Genomic DNA, 16,697 nt, shown 5'->3' with positions numbered 1-16,697 from the left:
AGATCGTGCAGAATGCAGCCACGAGAGCCATCATGGGGCTCCCTAGATTTGCCCACGTTTCTGCAACACTCTGTGGCCTGCATTGGCTGCCGATCAGTTTCCGGTCACAATTCAAAGTGTTGGTAATGACCTTTAAAGCCCTACATGGCAGTGGACCAGAATACCTCCGGAACCGCCTTCTACCGCACAAATTCCGGCGGCCGATAAGGTCCCACAGAGTTGGCCTTCTCCGGGTCCCGTCGACCAAACAATGTCATTTGGCGGGCCCCAGGGGAAGAGCCTTCTCTGTGGCGGCCCCGGCCCTCTGGAATCAACTCCCCCCAGAGATTAGAATGGCCCCCACCCTCCTTGTCTTTCGCAAATTACTTAAGACCCACCTGTATCGCCAGGCATGGGGGAACTAAGACATCCTCCCCCAGGCTTTTATATTTTATGTTTGGTATGTATGTGCTGTATGGTTTCAATTGCTGGGGTTTTATATATGTTTTTTAATATTGGATTTGTTTTACTGCTATATTGTTTTATTATTGTTGTGAGCCGCCCCGAGTCTTCGGAGAGGGGCGGCATACAAGTCCAATAAATTATTATTATTAATGATTATTATAGGTACCATAGTTATCTTAGGTATACATTACTATATTTTTTATAAAATGAGGCTGAAGATAATTGTAACTAATATTAACATTTCAAATGATAAGATGAAAGAGACCACTAATTTTTTTCTGCCTGACATTTCTTTTGGGGGACATTTCCCCATGCATTTATTCCATCGGTAATTTACTGAATGGATTTGAGCTTCATTACCTGCAACTACTGGAGATAATAGATTTGAAATTTGGAGCACAAACGTGGTTGCCCTTGGAGTCACCTTCTTTTGTTGTAGAGCAAATTTCAGCTTGCCTGTTGTTGAATTAAAGAAAAACAGTCTGCACTGCAGTCTGCTTAGGGGGTAGTGGTATAAATTTTTTCCACTAAAATATAGCAAATATATTACAGCTTGCCCTTTCTTGTTTTGAAAAAATTGGCAGCTGAATAGACATAGTTTTGTGTTTTGCATATCACAAGTTGCTTCATTATAAGCAACATGTGTGAAATGTCTCAGAAGTCAGCAGAATCGGGAACATCTGTATGTTTTGGGGTAGATTTCCACCTTTTCTGCAGTTTCACAATACCTTTGCTTCAAAGACATCCTTGTTTATTAATCTGTTAGTGACACAAAAGACCTGTTTTTCAAATCCATTATTGTTATAATGAATTCATTATCTGAATGTCTTATCCAAAGAAAATGTTTTCCTGTAACTTTTAAAGTTTAAATGGAGTTTGGGGATAGTAGGATATTAATTGCAGGATTTGGGCTTGTTGTTGATACCTTTGAAGTCCTCTTTAAAAAAAAAATCAGAGCTTTTCAACTATTTAAATGATTCCAGAAAGAAACATACTTCAGCCAGAAACTGAAGAAAAATAAATACTGTATTAGGGTAATGTCTTTAATGATCATATGAATGGAGGGGACTGTAAGGTTGTTGTTGTTATTATTATTATTATTATTATTATTATTATTATTATTATTATTATTATTATTATTATTAATTGGATTTGTATGCCGCCCCTCTCCGCAGACTCGGGGCGGCTAACAACAGCAGTAAAACAGAACAACAAAATCCAATACTAAAAAACAGTTAAAAACCCATTATATAAAAACCAATCATACATACAAACATACCATACATAAAATTGTGAAGGCCTAGGGGGAAAGTGTATCTTAGTTCCCCCATGCCTGGCGGCAGAGGTGGGTTTTAAGCAGCTTACGAAAGGCAAGGAGGGTGGGGGCAATTCTAATCTCTGGGAGGAGTTGGTTCCAGAGAGTCGGGGCCGCCACAGAGAAGGCTCTTCCTCTGGGTCCCGCCAAGCGACATTGTTTGGTTGACGGGACCCGGAGAAGACCCACTCTGTGGGACCTAACTGGTCGCTGGGATTCGTGCAGCAGAAGGTGGTCCCTGAGGTAGTCTGGCCCGGTGCCATGAAGGGCTTTATAGGTCATAACCAACACTTTGAATTGTGACCGGAAACTGATCGGCAACTAATGCAGACTGCGGAGTGTTGGAGTAACATGGGCATATTTGGGAAAGGCCATGATTGCTCTCGCAGCTGCATTCTGCACGATCTGAAGTTTCCGAACACTTTTCAAAGGTAGCCCCATGTAGAGAGCGTTACAGTAGTCGAGGTGATGAGGGCACAAGGTGATGAGGTTAATTGTATCCTAGCTGAAATGTATGGTGACTATCATTAGGAAAAGCATGCTGACTAAAATTTATTATCCCACCCACTTTGGAATTGGAAAACTGTATTTTCTTAATTTTAGAGAGCACTTTGTTTTAAGACTCCATTTCTGTTATCAATAATTAGCATGGCTAGAGGAAAGGGTTTGTTGCAGTTACAGATATGGAAAAGATCTGATCATCATCATGTTTTCTGCTTCTGTCTTAATTTCCTTCCCCCCCCCCCATGGTTGTTCCCTTCCACTTATGTCTTTCTGTCACATGAATGGTCAGGATTCTCTTTGGGTCATTTGGGAAGAAGATGAAATGACAAGATAAGGAGAAAGTGAACTATTTATTGTGGATGAGCATACTGAAGCAGAACTTTGGTGGGGAGAGGAGGGGGATGAGAAAGAGGAGGAAGATAAGAGGTGATGCTAATAGTTATATATACAGTGTTCCCTCGATTTTCGCAGGTTCGAACTTCGCGAATAGCCTATACCACGGTTTTTCAAAAAACATTAATTAAAAAAATACTTCGCAGATTTTTTTCTATACCACGTTTTTTCCTGCCCAATGATATCATACGTCATCGCCAAAGTAATAATTTTTGCAAATAAATAACAAAAAAAATAATTATTGTTAATAAACAATTATGTTTATAAATATCAGGATCACTAAGTGTCTTATACAACGGTGAGTACCAGTAATAATGATGAGTAAATGGTTGTTAAGGGAATGGGAAATGGTCATTTAGGGGTTTAAAGTCTTAAGGGAAGGCTTGTGATACTGTCCATAGCCAAAAATGGTGTATTTACTTCCGCATCTCTACTTCGCGGAAATCCGACTTTCGCGGGCAGTCTCGGAACGCATCCCCCATGAAAATCGAGGGAACACTGTATTGAGAATTGAAAACTGTAGAGGGAATACAGTTTAACTTACAAATATATAAATGGAAATATGACATCAACACAATTTACCTGTCAACGCCCCAAATACCATCTGAGAAATAAATCGGATTCCAGTCCAATTCTCTCTTCAAAGGTTCGATTTATTATCAGAGCCATGTTGGTCACGCCATTGCCATCCTGATACTAACTTACTTCCACTACCCCACCCAGGTTAAGGTTCATCCCCCATCCCCACACCCACAAGTTCATCACAAGGACCAGTCCGGGTGCAGGGATTTCACCAATGTCCTCTTTACATCCGTTGATGCAGAACAAAAGATGACCTTGGAGAAATTTTTGGTGACTAGTAACTTTCCCTCCTAGTTCCCATAATACTATTCCACTGTGACAGGCCAAAGTCTCTAACTCCAAATGATGGCTTCGGCCTGACATTACCATAAAAATTGTTACAAAGGCTCAACATATTGTTTTGTTTGTATTTTTTTCCATTTTTGTTTTTGTTTGTAGGGTTTTGTTTAAAGTTTGTGTTTTAATGTTTTAAATGTTCTTTTTTAATGTTTATATTCAATAACATTATTTTTAAAAAAGAGGAGGAGGAGAAAAACAAACATCATCAACAACAAAAACTTGTATGCAGCTTGCCTCTCAGCAATCCTGGTTGACATGTCAAAGAAACTGCAATAAAATCAATAAATCATAAAAGTCCTAGGAAAAAGGTTGGCAAGCATGACAAAGCAGGGAATTTCGTTATAGTAAGATAGGTTCATTATAAGGTGTAGTTTCATGGTCTCGTCATTTTGAACCACCCCTCTCCTTAAAATGTTGCCCACCACTTTTTCCATCAAGAAAAGGTAGCACTTCTGGGTAATTGTAAGATATCCAGAGGTAATGTTTTGGAGTGGCAAGGGATTCTGATCTCAACCAGTGTCTCCTCTATGTAAAAGACTGGGAAGTTTCCACTCCTCTGTCTTTCCCTTGTGACGAAGAACTTATCTCCAAAAACCTTTTTTTCCAAAGAGAATATTCTGTCTGGGACCCGAACAGCTAAAATGTAGGGCCCATTTCCTCTGAAGTAATAGCTTTCATCATTTCTCTTGAAAACCCCATCTTCAGAAATAAAGGAAGACCAACGTTCACATATTCTCCTCATTCTTTTCTTTTATAGGCCGGACCTGATAGACATGAATACTGTTGCTGTTCAAAGCAACCTTGCAAATTTAGACCATGCTTTTTTTGTAGCTGAAAAACTTGGAGTCGCCAGGCTTTTGGATCCTGAAGGTGAGTTGATTAATTTTATTTATTTTATTCATGTACTTTGTCAAGAACGTATTGGTGGTATACAAAGATATAACAACATACATGATACTAGTAAAAGAGAAATACAGTGGTGCCTCTACTTAAGAATGCCTCTACTTAAGAACTTTTCTAGATAAGAACCGGGGGTTCAAGATTTTTTTGTCTCCTCTTAAGAACCATTTTCTAGGAAATTTGAGAGTGGCACGAAGACTTGGCCAGTTTCCTGCCATTCTCCCTTTAATCCTGGCCATCTTGGGCTTTTCTGGGCTGCCAGAGGAGCCTTTTGGTGGCGCTTAAGGAGGCTATGGCAGTCTGGAACGAACAAAGCATTTTCCTTTCTCTGGGCACTTGGAGGGGGAATAAACCTCTGCCAGTGCCCAGAGAAAAGAAACACTCCCTTCTCTCTGGGCAGCCCAGAGTGAACGGAGCGTTTTCCTTTCTCTGGGTGCTGCCTCAGAGTCCTTCTTTTTTTTTTTAAAGCCTTATAGTTTTGGATTTTTTTTGATTCCCCACCCCTTCTTCCTTCAGCAGTGACTGTCCTCCTCTTCTTTCTCCTCCTCCCACCCAAATTCCGAGCTTTTATTTCTTTCCTAATAGGTTTGCATGCATTATTTGCTTTTACATTTATTCCTATGGGAATAATTGCTTCTACTTAAGAATGTTTCTACTTAAGAACCTGGTCACGGAACGAATTAAGTTCTTAAGTAGAGATACCACTGTATTAGAACAGGGGATGGAAGGCACTCTGGTGCATTTACAAAATTGAAAATTTTACTTACAATTGAAAGTATTGTTGAATGATGGGCTTCAAAAAGCTTGACAGGAAGCCCGATGTTGTGGTATCTGTATCGGAAACATTGCCTGTGTCCATTTTAGATGTCGATGTCTCCTCGCCAGATGAGAAATCAGTAATCACTTATGTATCATCACTTTATGATGCATTTCCCAAAGTCCCTGAAGGTGGAGAAGGAATCAGTGCACATGTAAGTAAGAAAATAGTTTTATATTCTCAACAGCAACAGAAATACTGTAACATCATGTAATATTAAGACTGTGGGCTGCCTGCTTGGCGTGTAAAACGTATATAATTGCTATTTACTGTAGAGCACAACTTGAATAACGAGATCATAGAATGATAGTACTAAGAAGTGAGAGCTCTCCCTTTGGTCATACTTCTTCCATGCAGGGAAGGTGAATCTCTTTCTTCTTCAGATGCCATAGGTTTTTTTGGTTTAGCTGATATTTAAACTCTTGAGTCAGGACATTTTGAAATGAGTCCTCATGGACATGACGCTAATTAAAGTGTACCATGAAATTGGCCACTAGTTATACGAGTGGGACCTCTTCTTCAAGACGACCCGTTTAGAGCAGTGTTCTCCAGCATTTCCGGATTGGCGGCCCAGTGCAGGGTTGGGTGGGATGAGGGAAGAGGGAATGGTATTGTGTGAAGGGCAGGCACATGCATGTTTGTATGAGCAGCAGGCATGCACACGCGCTGCTCACCCGAGTGGGGCTGCAAGTGCGCTCGTGTGAGTTGAGCTGGGCGTGTGCACAAGCACCCGCCAGCCCGCTGCTCAGGTAGCCTGGTTGTGAATAGCCCACAGCCCAGTAATGGACTGCAGCTCGCAAGTTGGGGACCTCTGTACTAGAGCATAGCTACAGGGTGCGTTCCAAAAGTAATGCAATTTTTTTCAAAGTAATTTATTGAACAGATTTGCACAAACACTTAAAATTCTTCAAAGTACTGTCCTTGGGCCTCGGCACATTTTTTCCAGCGATTCTGCCATGACCGGTACGCGCCCTGGAAGGCGTCTTCGGAGACCTCTCGCAAGGTCTTCGTCACAGCTAATTGGATCTCTTCTATGGATGAAAAACGCAACTTATTTATTTATTTATTTATTTATTCATTCATTCATTCATTCATTCATTCAATTTTTATGTCACCCTTCTCCTTAGACTCAGGGCGGCTTACAACATGTTAGCAATAGCACTTTTTTAAAAGAGCTAGGCTATTGCCCCCACAATCCGGGTCCTCATTTTACCCACCTCGGAAGGATGGAAGGCTGAGTCAACCTTGAGCCAGTGATGAGATTTGAACCGCTGACCTTCAGATCTACAAGTCAGCTTCAGTGGCCTGCAGTACAGTACTCTACCTGCTGTGCCACCAACTTGCCACAATGCGCTAGGAGTCCGTGAGTTCCTGGCCAAACACCAAGTGCCAACGCTGCCCACCCCCACAATACTCCTGATGTTGCCCCAGCAGACTTCTTTTTGTTCCCAGCCCTGAAAGGAACCCATTTTTCGTCCATAGAAGAGATCCAATCAGCTGTGACGAAGACCTTGCGAGAGGTCCCTGAAGACGCCTTCCAGGGCACATGTAGAGGCCCAAGGACAGTACTTTGAAGAATTTTAAGTGTTTGTGCAAATCTGTTCAATAAATTACTTTTAAAAAAATAATTGCACTACTTTTGGAATACACCCTGTATGTGTGGAAAGAAAGCATAAAGGCCTGATGTGATAGAGAAAGAGTTATGAAGTTAAAAACACTCCTGGGGAGGGGGGAGGAAAGGAAAAAAGAGGGATATTGGCAGAATAAGAGCTAAAAAAATAATGCTTACAATAAAGATAGACTGTTTCTCAGGGTAAGCAAGGGAAGTGCTAGGAGTATAAGCTAGAAATCAGGTGAGTAGTAGATAAGAGAACTAAAATCAGATAACAGAAGGATACGCGGGCTACAAGTACATAGAGGGTGCTATAAAGGAGAGTGGGGAAAGATTGAGCAAAATCTCATGCTGGGTATAGATGAGGAGGAGAATTTGAATCCGAAGCCAAAGAAGCCAAATTGTAATTTTGTAATTTTGCTGACAGTTTATAGGGCTAAGTTAGATAGGGCTGATTGGTTGCTCATCTATAATGCAACAAATACAATTACAAGCAATGGCTTTACAATTGGTGTGCTACTTTATTGCTTCTCTTAGGATGTTGAAGTCAAATGGATTGAATACCAGAATATGGTGAACTACCTCATCCAATGGATTAGGCACCATGCCACAATAATGAGTGACAGAATATTTCCAAACAATCCGGTAGAACTAAAGGTGATTTTTTTTCCCTTTTGTTTATATTGCTAAAATGCAGTTTTAAAGAGTACTACTAGGTACTACTTCTTTAGAGCAGTGTTTCTCAACCTTTTTTGAGCCGCGGCACATTATTCACATTTACAAAATCCTGGGGAACATTGAGCGGGGGGGGGGGGGGCTAAAAAGTTTGGACAAAAAACCCTCTTTTCCTCCCTTTCACCCTATTTCTCTCTCCATCCCTCTTTCTTTCCCCCTCTCTCTCTCCATCCCTCTTTCTTTCTTCCTTCCTTCCTCTTTTTTGCCTTCCCTCCCTCTTTCTCTCTTTCTTGCTTTCTCTTGCATTCTCTTTCTCTCTCTTGCTCTCTCTTTTATTCTCTCTTTCTCTCTCCCTTGCTTTCTCTCTCTCTCCCTTGCTTTCTCTCTTTCACTCTCTTGATTTCCTTCCCTCTCTCTCTCTCTCTCTCTCTCTCTCTCTTTCTCTCTCTCTCTTTCTTTCTTTCTTTCTTTCTCTTGCTTTCTCTCTCACACACACTCTTTCTCTTTCTCTCTCTCTTGCTTTCTTTTCCTCTCCCTCTCTTTCTTTCTCTCCTGCTTTCTCACACACACACTCTTTCTCTCTCTCTCCCTCTTGATTTCTCTCTTGCTTTTACTTCTCTCTCTTTCTCTCTTGCTTTCTCTCCTCCTTTTTCTCTCTCTCTCTTTCTCTCTCATGCACCACACCAGCAACAGAGAGAGAAAGAGAGAGAGAGCGGAGAGAGAGTGGAGGGCGGCTTGCTGGTCCTCGACCCCCTGGATCAGCAGCCCCGCATGGCCCCAGCACGGACTCCACCGTCGCCTTCACCTCCGCCTAAGAGGCAGCAGCCACATTCACCCCTTCGCCCTCCCAGGTGTCCATGGCGCTCAGCGCCCGGCCATGCGCCGCCTTCGCCTCCCGGTACCCCGCCTGACTGCTACCTGCAGGAACGGGTGGTGGGGCGCCACGAAGGGCGGCGCTTGAAAGCCACCACTGCGCTGTTGTTGTCATCACGGCGCAAAGCCACACAGTCCCGGATCGCTTGCTTCTCCGGCCAGCAAGACGGCTGCCTGGGAAAGCGGTGTGCTTTTAAAACGTGCGTTTTTCAAATGCGCCACTTTCCTAGGCAGCAGATTTTGCTGGCTGGAGAAGGGAGCGATTCAGGACTGCGTGGCTTTGCGCCACTTCAAAAATTTCTGCGGGGGGGGGGTCCTAATGGCTGTGCGGGCGCCCGCCCATGCAGCTTAGAAGCAACAGTGGCCGGTGCCCTCCCACCGGGCCCCAAAAGTTCATGCTGTCACCGCTAGGGAAGCTCCAGCCAGGCCGGGTTCGCGGCACACCTGACCATGTCCCGCGGCACACTGGTTGGGAAACACTGCTTTAGAGTAATCACCTATTCATTTATAGTGATTCACAAAAGTCCCATGTCCTTTAAAAGGCCATTGCTGGAATATCAAATACTTGTTTCAAGAAGGGTATGCAGCACAATGCAGAGGGGGTACAGAAGAGAGTGAATTAAAAATGCCAGTACAACTCTTCTGGAAATTTAGGAGGTTGGCATAGTTTGCAGTGTTACATGTCGCTTTATGTAAAAATGCTGGAATCTATTATGTTAGAGAGAATGTTAGGTTAAATTCCTTCTTATGTTATTTTCCTATAAACATAACCTTTATTCATGAAATTCTCACCCATCGATTATCTTCTGTCTTTATCACATGATCGTGAGGTGGGTGATTATTTAAATTTGATAAATACATCCTCAGTCAATTTTCTATTACACGGCAATGGAAAAAAACTGGATTTCTGATCAACTATGTATAATCATAGTGACTCTAGATATTAGAATCTTGGGAAGGAGCCACCTATCTAAACAGTGTTCATGTAAAAGATTAAGCAATAAAGGGCATCTCCCTGGCTTGGAGGCATCAGAATGCATTTTAATCTGAGGCTGCGCAAGCCCCTGCCACGGCGAACACAAATTTAGTGGTTTGGATTCTTGTCCTGTTCATAAAAGACACATCAAACAGAATTCTCTTCAACACTTAGCTATGAGGATTACATCCATGAACACCAGCGGGTGGAAGATTTAAGTTAACCTTGGATTTGGAGGACCAAAATGGGAAACCTGAATGGGAGACATACGGTTTAATTCTCTCTTTTCGGTTTAATTCTCTCTATTTTGTTCTTGATATTAAGTAAGTAAGTTAGACAATTTGGTATCTAAGGGATGAGCATGACAAGTTTTTATAAAGCCTTAGTAATATCTCAGTAAAAGACTTCAATGTTTGTTTTCCTTTAGGCACTTTATAACCAGTATTTGCAATTTAAAGAAACAGAAATTCCACCAAAGGAGATAGACAAATCAAAAATCAAGCATCTATATAAACTACTAGAGGTAAGTTCTATACTGTGTGGTCTGGTGCAGCAGGCTGGGTTTATTTCTCACTTTTATGCTCGATTTGGTTTCTCAATTTTATGCAATTATCTCTTGCCTTCAAAGATTTGGATTGAATTTGGGCGTATCAAGCTTCCTCAAGGCTACCACCCAAATGACATTGAAAAAGAATGGGGGAAGCTAATTATTGCTATGTTGGAAAGGGAGAAAATGCTTCGACCAGAAGTTGAAAGGTGGGTTGATTATTTGTTTTATAGTCATGTTTCCCTGCCGGGTTGAAACTGCTCAGTAGGATGCATTACATAACGGACAGAGACACTTTAATCTTGAAAGAAAGGTAGTCAAAATTTCCTTTGTAGAAATGAATTCCCAGGTGAGCTCATTAATTGGATATTGCTTTTAAATTAAACAAATATCTATACTTAAGCTTATTTTTATCGACATAATTATCAAGCAGCTTATGCAAAATTCTGTATTAAATAGCAAATATGTCACTGTAACCTTGTTTGATGTTCGGACCATCACAATTTGGACAGTTATATCAAACATTGCTTACACTTAAACAGTTTTCTCAAGGTTTATGTTTCAATCCTGACTCAACGTTTGAGTAGATAATCAATTTTTCATTATGGTCACAGACCAGAGAAAAGGAGATAATACTTTCCAAAGTTTGCCAGGGCATTTACAGGATTGAATGGGCTCCCACCATTTTTTTTTTCTCAGGAGCCACAAGAGAGTTAACGTGGTGGTTACCTCAAGTCTTGGTGACCCCCAACTGAGATGGGGGACCAAATCCCTTGGGAGGGCAGCTTTGGTAGATTGCATAAGAGCCTTGTGCCTTGGTGTCTGCTCAAAGAAATTCATGCTGATGCCAAGGACTTTATGTGCCATGAAATCAAAGCAAGCAGGCTGACTCCCCAAGGCTATGTTTTATTGTGCAGTCTTAGTAGTCTTTTCAGGACTACTTGAGCCTCCTGGATAATTACTGAGGATTTGCATTACGTTTCCTGATAGTCTGAGGCAGAGAAGAGATGGAAGCTGTACCCTCAGCATCCAAATAAATCTAACAATGAAAAATAATGAGTTCCCTGTCCCTTTCAAGCAAAAAATGAAAATGTACTACCATTTACCAGTGACAAAGAACTGGTGGGATCATAAACCCGAAAAAGTGGTCGAAAATGAGCAAGCAAACTACTGTGGGACTTCTGACTTCAGACTGACCGAATTCTGAAGCATAACACACCAGACATTGTGATCGTGGAGAAAAAGAAAGTATGGATCATCAACATCGCAATCCCAGGGGACAGCAGAAATGAGGAGAAGCAGCTAGAGAAATTAGTGAAATATGAAGATCTAAAAATCGAGCTGCAACAACTCTGGCATAAGCCAGTGAAAGTGGTCCCAGTGGTACTTGGCACGCTGGGCGCAGTGCCAAAGGATCTCAGCGGACATTTGAAAACCATCGGAATTGACAAAATCTCCATCTGTCAATTGCAAAAGGCCGCTTTACTGGGATCGGCAAACATAATTCGCCGCTACATCACTCAGTCTTAGGTGCTTGGGAAGCGCCCGACTGATGATGAAATACAAAATCCAGCATAGTGATCTTGTTTGCTGTGTTGTATTGAAAGTAACAATACTGCAATATCCATTATGTAGAAAGTAAACCAGCAAAGGCATAGAGATTAATAAAGGATGAGTACTCAGCAGCAGGTGTTGTCTCAAATATCTATTATTACTATATTGTCCTTCCTGAACAAAAACATTTTTCTCTATATATATTTTGACTGGTTGTGGACCTTAACCTATTAATATTTTATCTATATATTTACACCTCTCTCACATTACCCAATCAAGAAATCTTTGGTTTGCTTTTTGATCTTTCTGACGTTATCCAGATTTGCCTTCAGTTGAAGTAAGAGAGCAAAAGAATTGCTCTATTCATTCAGGGCTTTGTTTCTTCTTCTTTATATGGTAGTTAAAAGGATCCCTCCCACTTCCTAATGATTTCCCTCAGTATACATTGTGTATAGCATTTGTTAACTTTAGTGGGCAAGAGCTAAGAGTGAGATAGCCCTGTTTTTTGCTAGATATTCTATATTTGGATTGCAAAAATCCATTTGATTTTTATATTTCCATTTGATCTAGATAGCTAGATGCGAACAAAGAATTTTGAGTTTGCTCTGTCTTTCCTATCATCACAATTTTCATATATGATAAGCCTAATCTTTACACTTTATAATAGCATTAATATAAACTGAAGGTCAGTTACAGAATGGGGATTTGTTGAACAGTAAGATTGATGATAAAATAATTGCTTGTAAAGGAAACATAGTGCTAAAGGAGAAGCGACCTCAATTTCCTTAACAAAATAAAGACTGTAGAATTTCTAATGGTTGGATGTAATGTTGATACTCCTTGCCAGCAAAAAATCAGAACACCTGCATGTGCTGGCATTTTTGTCTTTACATGCTCAAAATCTTTTTAATGCCAAACAATCAAAGGAATCGCTACCACGTTTTATAGAAAAAAATTATAGCAGTCAGTAAACTGACATTAGTTGTCCAAGCCTAACCCCTTGCTAGCTGATTGCAAAAATAATAATTGACTCTGCAGTTTTGATCTTTTTATCCTAGTAATTGCACAGCGAATCTGTTTAAATAGAACAACAAAAACATTTATAAACGCATTCTTAATTTGAATTCTGCACAAGGTAGTCTGTGCAAGATGAATTGTTATGTCGGTCCTGTTTTGGCGGTAATTTTAATAATTATAGAAAGCACATGAAATGAAGTTGGAGCATATAGCTGGATCAAAATGAAAACAGATCTAGATGAAAGACCACTAGTGTAAAAGCATATAAAGGCAACTATATAATGCATAATGAATCATTTCATTAAAAAAAAAATATAACTCTGCAGAATGACTATTGATCAATATATACTGTTGAAAAAAATAAAGGGAATACTCAAATAACACATTGGCGATCTGAATGAATGAAATATTCTCATTGAAAACAACTTGGGAGTTGTAGATCTTTAAAAGCAAGATCTTCTTATCCTGTCCCATATCAGTTAGGTTTCTGAGATTGCATGACAGTTACCTAAAGATATTTGGCACGTTTCTTCAACGTTAACGCCCTACTCATTCTGATTAGTCCCTACTTGTACAGGCACTTAAAAAGCTGGAGAAGCCAAGCCCACATTGGCATATATAGCTGAAGGCAACATCTGAAGGGGAATAACATTTACAGGATTTTGAATATGCACGTTAAAACCTATTTAAGGATGCAATGGTGGAACTGCTCTTAAAGCTAGCTGCTTTCTGGTAGCTGTGAATCTTTGCAGGCATTCTGCTTTTCCCCCCAGTTTTCAAACAACCAAGGAGCTTTTTGACTATGAAAAATGAATGCTAGCAGTTATGGCTACCAGAGCAGTGACTCTTTTAGTAATAGCACTAGTACCCGAACCAGCATTGATTCTAATGAAAATTTGGTATCTGTTAACTGTGGCCCAACTCTTGTTAATTCGTGTATAAGCTTCGGCAATGGTGCAATGGAAGGATCCAGGTAGGTTTTGATATTGCATTGCAGAATTTGGTTCAGTTTTATTTGGTAACAGTTAATACTGCTTTCTTGTATGGAGAAAGGTATTATTATTATTAGCCTTATGGGACTTGTCTTACCTTTGATTTATTTAGGTTAGATATGCTGCAGCAAATTGCAAACCGAATTCAGCGGGACAGCCTGAGCTGTGAAGACAAGTTAATGCTTGCTCGAAATTCTACACACTCAGTAAGTAGTTTTGAGTATCTAGTTTTTACTTTTTTTCTAAATTGAAAACCCATGTGGATTATTGGATAAAAAGAGTAGAAGGACAGCTTCTTTGTTTAGATCTTGTACAATCAGATGCTTACCCGATGGCCAAAACAAATCACACTCTATAGCTTCAGGCTTTGCATTTTTAAAGTGGGAGTTATGAAAACTCTTTTCAAGAATTATTTGGAAGATGAGAAGAATTATCTGTACTTATTAACTGCTCATTAGAAATGTCATCAGGTATGCAATGAATTGACTAAAAGCATGATCTCGTTTTTTACATATTATGCCACCTTTCTAGTTTAAATACATTTTAAAGTAGTATAAATTTCTGCCTGTGTCGATAAGGCATTGGGAACCTATATTCACAGCTTAATTAATATTTTTAAAGGAACACAGTATATGCTTATTATAAATTCACTGCAGTTTTGAAGACTGTCAGTAAACGTGGAGGAGGTAGAGAATGAATATATCTGCCAGAAAGGAAAAACAAATGTTAGATATGCATTAATGTTAATAGCTAATATTTCAAGTTAAGATTGTGTGTGTGCTTGCTTCCGGTTTGGGAACCCAAAAGCACTCTGCACATGTGCAGAGGGTAAAAGAACCCAAATGGCGGTGTTCAGGCAGGTGGGCAAAGCCTTCCGCTACCATTGCTACTGGCTCTCCAATGACCGGAAGGCACGTCTGAACTGGAAGCATTTCATCCCTGGTGTGTTCCCACTATATATCTAGTTATTTGTTTTTAATGTTCAAGAATAGGCATAGGTTATTTAAATTAAAAATACATCAAAAATCAAGGGATTGTACTTTTTTTTTGGCATTGATAGCTGCTTATGAAATTCATGTACTTTTGATAAATTTTAAATTTCAGGAAGTATGATCACTCAGTAGTTATACATGCTGAGCTTGTCAGCTGGAAAGCCCAGTTTGAGACCCAAGTTCTACACAACAGGATAACAGTTGAGTAGGACTTGCTTGTCCCAGCTCCTGCCCACCTAGCAGTTTGAAAGCATGCAAATGCAAGTAGATAAATAGGCATCACTTCAGGGAGAAAGTAACAGCGTTCCATGTGCCTTGGCTTAGAGTCATGCTAGCCACATGATTCCAGAAATGTCTGGACAGTGTTGGTTCCATTAGCTAAGAAACAGAGATGAGCACTGCCCTCTAAAGTTGGAAATGAAATAGGGGAAACCTTTACCTTTACTGTAAATTTCATCTTGAAAAATGTAATATTCAATTGTCTCATGTTTTATCCAGTCAAAGAAACTCCTTTGTATCCATTTCAGAAATTAAGCAATCTTAGCTGCTATAAGCAACCTTTTGCAAAGCATTTTAGCATATGGAAATAATGCTAATTAATCATATGGATGATAGTTTTTCAAAATAGTTCTGTGTGTGGAGGTATGTTTATCTAAATGGGGAACCTACTATGTATGCTATTTATGTACGCTGGAGAGAGCAATCTATATTGAAAACTTGCTTGACATAATAAACAGTTAGTCTAAAATTAAGCTGTTACAGATACATTTCATGATCATTGATTTTATCTTACAACATATTTTTCAGACATCTGAAACATTTCTGAATGTTCATCACTATTTTCTGTCCCCCCCAAAAAGATTATAAGTGTAGAAGAATCTAAGTACCTCATGAAGAACCTATTTGTGTGGTTATTTTTGTTTTCTTTGTTTAAACTTAGGATAGGAAACGATTAGAAGCAGGATTGCAGTTCCAGAATGAAGCTGAGATCGCAGGCTATTTACTTGAATGTGAGAATCTTCTCCGCCAACAAGTTATGGATGCCCAGATTCTTACTGATGGAAAATATTATCAAGCGGATCAATTAGTACAAAGGTAAATACATGAAAGTTACTGTTTAGGAATATGAGCTCATAATTTGTCTCATGCCAGTGACTATTCTGCCCCTTGCAATTTCTGCAACTTTTAACAGAAGTTGATTGGCTTGCTTTGTTCTAGGTTCAAGTTAAGCAATTTATTTAAGCATTGCTAATCTTGTCATTGATTAGGAGATCCATTAATCGATGCTTGAGCTAGAAAGTGAAAAAGATAATTCTGCTTTAAAGTCTGATCTCTGAAATACTTTCAGCTGCCTTGTAGCCCAGGGTAAGACAATTCTATCATATAGCAGTTAGGATCTTAGTTCCCTCTAAGCTGAGCAGTGAGCCATGGCTCACTTAAAAATCATCATCAACTCAGAGTTTTTCAAACCTGCCCAGAAGCCGAGAGGGAAAGAGTGAGAGGGAAGGAGAGAGAGAGGAAGAGAGGAAGAGAGAGAAACAGATAGAAAAAAGAGAGGAAGGAAAAGAGAAAGAAAACGAACGGGAGTAAGGAAGAGAGAAAGAAAATCAAAATCTGATTTGAAACTAGCTCAACTATTTAAGTGGCATTTTGATATTGATAGAGTTGCCCTATTATGAGCTCACTGTTATAGACACACAGTACAGTATTTTATTTTGAAATTCTCTGAGGCAAAACAGGGTGGGTTCGTTTGTTCGTTTGTTTATTTATTTATTTATTTATTTATTATTTCTGTGCCACCCAGTCCCGAAGGGACTGCCGCTCAGACACTATACTTTTCCGCCCCCCCCCCCCCAAAAAAAAATTAGAGGGAACACTGGTTAGGATATCCCATATTCAGCATGTGTCTAGCAATGTCTTCTGCTACTTTTATGAGACTCCTTTTGACTGTAAAATATTTACCAGGTTGTTGATAAGGCCAGTACCAGCAGGAGCACTGCTGTTGTCAGTTATTTTGCTGGGTGAAAAGTAAACTTCCCATTTCTCTTTTTCTCCTCAGTAAAAGCCATTCCGTACAGCCTACCAAGTTGAGACCTCATGTTAGTAAGAGCAGTCTGCTCTGGGTAGTTTCCAGGGGCCATGTGTTGCTTACAGGTTGACTTGTG

General features: G+C 40.0%; 1 protein-coding gene across 13 annotated transcripts in view; it reads left to right on the top strand.

Moving 5' to 3' along the window:
- Positions 1-16,697, top strand: part of LOC139156879 (dystonin-like) — a 400,586-nt gene that overhangs the window by 137,886 nt on the left and 246,003 nt on the right. For 9 of the 13 annotated variants that reach the window (XM_070733016.1, XM_070733011.1, XM_070733010.1 and 6 more), the window contains 7 exons: positions 4,335-4,447; positions 5,342-5,448; positions 7,444-7,563; positions 9,858-9,953; positions 10,059-10,186; positions 13,653-13,746; positions 15,473-15,627. In XM_070733016.1, coding sequence (XP_070589117.1) covers positions 4,335-4,447; positions 5,342-5,448; positions 7,444-7,563; positions 9,858-9,953; positions 10,059-10,186; positions 13,653-13,746; positions 15,473-15,627 — 813 coding nt within the window. Of the gene's footprint in view, positions 1-4,334; positions 4,448-5,341; positions 5,449-7,443; positions 7,564-9,857; positions 9,954-10,058; positions 10,187-13,282; positions 13,522-13,652; positions 13,747-15,472; positions 15,628-16,697 lie in introns of those variants that run through there. The other 4 variants (XM_070733018.1, XM_070733015.1, XM_070733024.1 and 1 more) reach the window with 1 other exon arrangement.

This window comes from Erythrolamprus reginae, chromosome 1 (assembly GCF_031021105.1).
Source record: "Erythrolamprus reginae isolate rEryReg1 chromosome 1, rEryReg1.hap1, whole genome shotgun sequence".
Classification (NCBI taxonomy): Eukaryota; Metazoa; Chordata; class Lepidosauria; order Squamata; family Dipsadidae; genus Erythrolamprus; species Erythrolamprus reginae.
The sequence above is the reverse complement of the archived record's forward strand: the minus strand, read 5'-3'. Positions and strand labels throughout refer to the sequence as shown.